Source organism: Heteronotia binoei, chromosome 12, assembly GCF_032191835.1.
Source record: "Heteronotia binoei isolate CCM8104 ecotype False Entrance Well chromosome 12, APGP_CSIRO_Hbin_v1, whole genome shotgun sequence".
NCBI lineage: Eukaryota > Metazoa > Chordata > Lepidosauria > Squamata > Gekkonidae > Heteronotia > Heteronotia binoei.
In genome coordinates this window covers 60000390-60005072 of record NC_083234.1, presented here as the reverse complement: position 1 = coordinate 60005072, position 4683 = coordinate 60000390, and the positions used below count along the sequence as shown (strand labels likewise).

Here is a 4683-nt window from a genome sequence, read left to right as displayed (position 1 = left end):
GAGGGGAAAACTCTATGGTACCTATTGTACCATTGAGTTTTCCCTCCCAAATTGCTAGCGCATCCGAGAAGAACCATAGAGTTTTCCAGGAAACACCCAGAGTGGCTGGCGAGCAATGTCAATGGCGCGATGATGTCACTTCCAGGTGACATCATTGCACCGGCGATGTCAGGGGAGGTTCCCCCCACTGACCCAATGTGGGACGGCAGATTGGGAACCTCCAGGGTGGAAGAACCCCTGCCCAGCCTGAGGGCTTGGCAGCCCTATGGAAGGGACAATAGAATAGGGTTGCCAACTTTTAAACTGACCCCTTTAATAAGAGTTTGATCTGCAAGCAATTATTAGGTAATGTTACTCAAGTCCCTGCCATGAAAAGTGTCTACCGTCCATCTCTGAATATTAGACCCCTCTTAAAAGGACAGGTTAGTCTACCTCTGGCTGGTTGGCAAACTTGCCATAGAACTTAGCAGCAGCATCAAGCAGCAATAAGGGCTCACCATAGGGCTTTCCTGCATTCTCGTTTTACTCAGTTCCTGTTTCTTCAGGGGTTTCCCCCTGTTCTTCATGTGTTTTGTTCCCTCTATTGGTCGATTTGATATCACACATGTTTATTTCCGACATATCTCCCTGCAGACTTAAATTCTGGATGTTTTTATTCTGGACATCAATCTGTGTGATACCAAACTGACCACTAGAAGAAGCAAAATATGTGCAGAACAGGAAAAAAACACCAGACGAAGCAGCAAACACCTTTGAAACCACTATGCCTTTCGTAGCCAAACACACCTCTCATTCTGGGCTTGCCTTCTCTAAATGTTCCTCTCCCAAAGTTGCTTTCCTTTTTGACTAAGTGGTGCCGGGCGTCTCTTATATGTAGCCAGAAAGTCAAAGAACTCAAAGCCATCTTCAGGGAAGCACGCAAACCTTTTTATTCCTGCTTTAGATTAAATTCATTCACTCCCCGAGGCCTGATGTACAAGTACTGTGATAAATCAGACAACTTTTTTTTTTTAAAAAGGTGGAAATAAATAAATAAATAACTTTGCTCAATGTCTATGCAATAGTGACTTAAACAAGTCCATACTGACTTGACTGACCTCTAACCCCCGCAAGCAACCACTTCATGGCACACTCTCCCATATCTCTCAATATGAAGAAGATGATGATATTGAATTTATATCCCACTCTCCACTCTGAATCTCAGAGCGGCTCACAATCTCCTTTACCTTCCTCCCCCACAACAGACACCCTGTGAGGTGGGTGAGGCTGAGAGGACTCTCATAGCAGCTGCCTTTTCAAGGACAACCTCTGCCAGAGCTATGGCTGACTCAAGTCCATTCCAGCAGGTGCAAGTGGAGGAGTGGGGAATTAAACCAGGTTCTTCCACGCACTTAACCACTACACCAAAATGGCTCTCTGTCATTGTTGTGCAGCAAACTTTTTAAAAATTGAAATAAAGGCCATTTGTCTCTTTAATTGGGCTGTAAATTTCTGTTTCCGCTTTACATGTGTAATGTTTAACCTCATCATATGCCCTAACCTTCTTGTCAACTCGGAATCTTGCTAGCCTTTCCGTGCCTTCCAACTCCCTTTGCAACTCTTCTATATGCTTCTTGGCCTCACTATGTTGTGCCAACAGCTCCTCATATTTTTGCTGATGAATCAAAAGTGTTGAATTAAGAACTCTCCATTCCAACTGATTATTTACTTCTGCAGCTCTGAGCTTTTCTAGCACTCCTGGGTCAGAACTGCTTTCTGGTCCTCAGATTCTGCCTCTAAATCCCTCTGGGTGATTTCTAACCTTGTCTCCCACTCCATGTTCAGGCTTTGTATTTGAGAGTGTGCTGACTCTAATTGGGCATCCTTCATGGCTATTTCTCTACCTTTCTCTTCCATCTCAGCAGAATGCCTGTCCCTCATTGCAGCTTTTCCCTTTTCTTTTGCCTCCCTCAGCACAGCCATTTCTAATCTTTCAGTGGATTTCCTTCTGCATCGTTTAGGATTAGAAATGACTGTGCTGAAGGAGGCAAAAGAAAAGAAGATAGCTGCAAGGAGAGACAGGCATTCTGCTGAGATGGAAGGTAGAGAAATAGCCATGAAGGATGCCCAGTTAGAGTCAGCACACTCTCAAATACAAAGCCTGAACATGGAGTGGGAGACAAGGTTAGAAATCACCCAGAGGGATTTAGAGGCAGAATCTGAGGACCAGAAAGCAGTTCTGACCCAGGAGTGCTAGAAAAGCTCAGAGCTGCAGAAGTAAATAATTAGTTGGAACGGAGAGTTCTTAATTCAACACTTTGACTCATCAGCAAAAATATGAGGAGCTGTTGGCACAGCATAGTAAAGCCAAGAAGCATATAGGAGAGTTGCAAAGGGAGTTGGAAGGCACGGAAAGGCTAGCAAGGTTCCTAGTTGACAAGAAGGTTAGTGCATATGATGAGGCTAAACATTGCACCTGTTAAGCGGAAACAGAGAAATTTACAGCCCAATTAAAGTGACAGCTTTTATTTCAGTCATAAAGCCAAAGCATTTGTCCACTGAGGGCATAATAGATTTAATTTTTTTTTAAGGCATAGATTGTTGGCATGAGTCCTTTCAGCACTGATAATCTTACTACAGCCCCTGAGTCTCACTCAGCTTTACACCTTTACTTACACAGCTATATGCTGGAGAACTTTGTTGACACTCCCAATAAGCGACACATTGTATCTCCAGAGTGTTGTGTCCTTAATGAGTGATTCTCTAGGAAGAGCTGCTTGTAGAGGAACCCGACAATGATAAATAAGAGCGACATCCATCGGGACATAAATGGTGTTCCCGTACGTATGGAGAACAGAGTGGACCGATGTCTGAACCACTTTCCTTGGATCAATTATCATTTTCCGAGGATTGAAGACATTTTTCCTGTCAGGTTCCCGAATGACATGATTCAGTATGTTAACTCCAGGCACTGTGCTCCAAGAAGACACGTTGAACATGTCGGTGGGTGTAAATACAGTTTTAGGGAAGATGTGATTTTCAAAGAGGAAAACACCAGCGCCTGGATGCTGTTCTTGAAGGTTCTGCATCATGGTTTTCCAATCTGGATACTTCCCTGGTAGAATAATTTCATCCGCATCAATGAGCAGCACATATTTGCTCCTGTACATATTGCGATAGATGCAGTCATTCAAGGCTGTGATTTGTCCATAGTAGCCAATGTCCTTGGGATCCATTGAATGATGCCAATAAGTAGAGACCTTGAGGTATGAATCAATGGGCCAGGGGATTATCTCCACAATCCCTTCTGCAATATAGTAATCCAGCACTTTCTTCATCAGTGGGCTGCAGCTGTTCTTGTAGATCATCACTCTGCCCACCCCAAGGATTTTATACATCTCCATGCTCTGCACAAACTGCAGGACATTGTTGTACTCTCCAAACATGGTGGAGATGCAGACTGTGAATTCCACAAGGGAACCTTCAGGATCGCGGTTTCTTATTTCAAACAGCGGTAGCTGGTCAATATCTCCTGTAGGAGACCAATGTATTGACACATAACGTGGTTCCCAGTCTCTTGGTTCCAGACATTTCAAGTCTGCAGTTCCATAAGGGAAGTCAAATCTATCAGAATGGACATCTATTTCAGCCTTGGAGGTGTATATTTGACCACTGGCTGGGTTGCAGAACCAGCAGTAAAATTCCTTGACTTCTTTGTGGTGGACTATTGAAATCACTCGCGTCATTTTGTTCTTTCTGTTGTCAAAGTATGGAGCAATGATGAAGGTTTGATTATCTTTCAAGGGTGTGATGGTGTTATATGCAGGAGTCCCTTGGCATAAGTTAGAATATGGTGTTGGCATGGAAGAGGTGTTCGTTTCATGCACCAACGTGGAAAGAAAATGTATTTGCCTGAAGTAGGAAAAACTCATTACTGACATGAAGATGGTAATAAAAACACCAGCCACCACGTTTGATTTTTTACAACAGGAATTCATCTCAGACTATCATTAGTTGGCTCTGTGACTGGTCATCAGACAGCTGTTCTGCAAAAGAAAACAAGGAAAATGCAAAAACAATGTTAAGAAGCAAATGATGGGAATTCTACTTCACTTTGCTTTTCGTAGCCAAACATATACTTGGGACTGGGGATCAACAGTGAAAGTGGAAAATGCGTAACTTGAACTCAACATTTTTTTAAAAAAGTATTCTGGTTTATTCTGGTGTTAGAAAATTAACCCAAGGTAAGAATGATGTTTTGGGAAGGTAAGTGGGAAGCGACCCCATCTTTCATCATGGAAGGGTTGCCCATGGAATCCCCATGGAATTCCAAACTAACAACTGGACAGATCACCTCTGAAGTCACTTCTATTATAAAAAGAGGGCACTAATTTTAAATTTTAAATCCACATGAAGGAACTTCCTTCTAAAGAGACGGCTGCTGAAGCAGCTGTAGTAAAATCATTTTGTGAATTCTGATAGCAAATTCTGGTGGCAAATCTTAAGCTTCCCTTTTAGCATGTGATGGCTCACAGTTTATGACTTTTATCGTGAGAACAGTAAATAAGAAGACAACTTCTAAAAAGATAAAGCAGCAAAATTGCTTTCATTGTGATTGACGGGGTATAGGTGGAGAAGTATATACTGGAAAGATCTTTTGGGGGGCGGAGGTTACAAAGAGATGCGCGTCTCTTGGGATACATG

At 42.8% G+C, this 4683-nt stretch overlaps 1 protein-coding gene across 1 annotated transcript; it reads right to left on the bottom strand.

The window, feature by feature from the left end:
- Positions 1–2627: 2627 nt before the first annotated feature.
- On the bottom strand, positions 2628–4012 carry LOC132580558 (uncharacterized). The gene has a single exon (XM_060251448.1). It carries the CDS (start codon positions 3975–3977, stop codon positions 2652–2654), a length of 1326 nt encoding a protein of 441 aa, XP_060107431.1. The 5' UTR covers positions 3978–4012; the 3' UTR covers positions 2628–2651.
- Positions 4013–4683: the final 671 nt, after the last annotated feature.

What these genes read in the sequence shown, in the direction of transcription:
- LOC132580558 (XM_060251448.1), bottom strand. Translation starts at nt 3,977, where the DNA reads ATGAATTCCTGTTGTAAAAAATCAAACGTGGTGGCTGGTGTTTTTATT.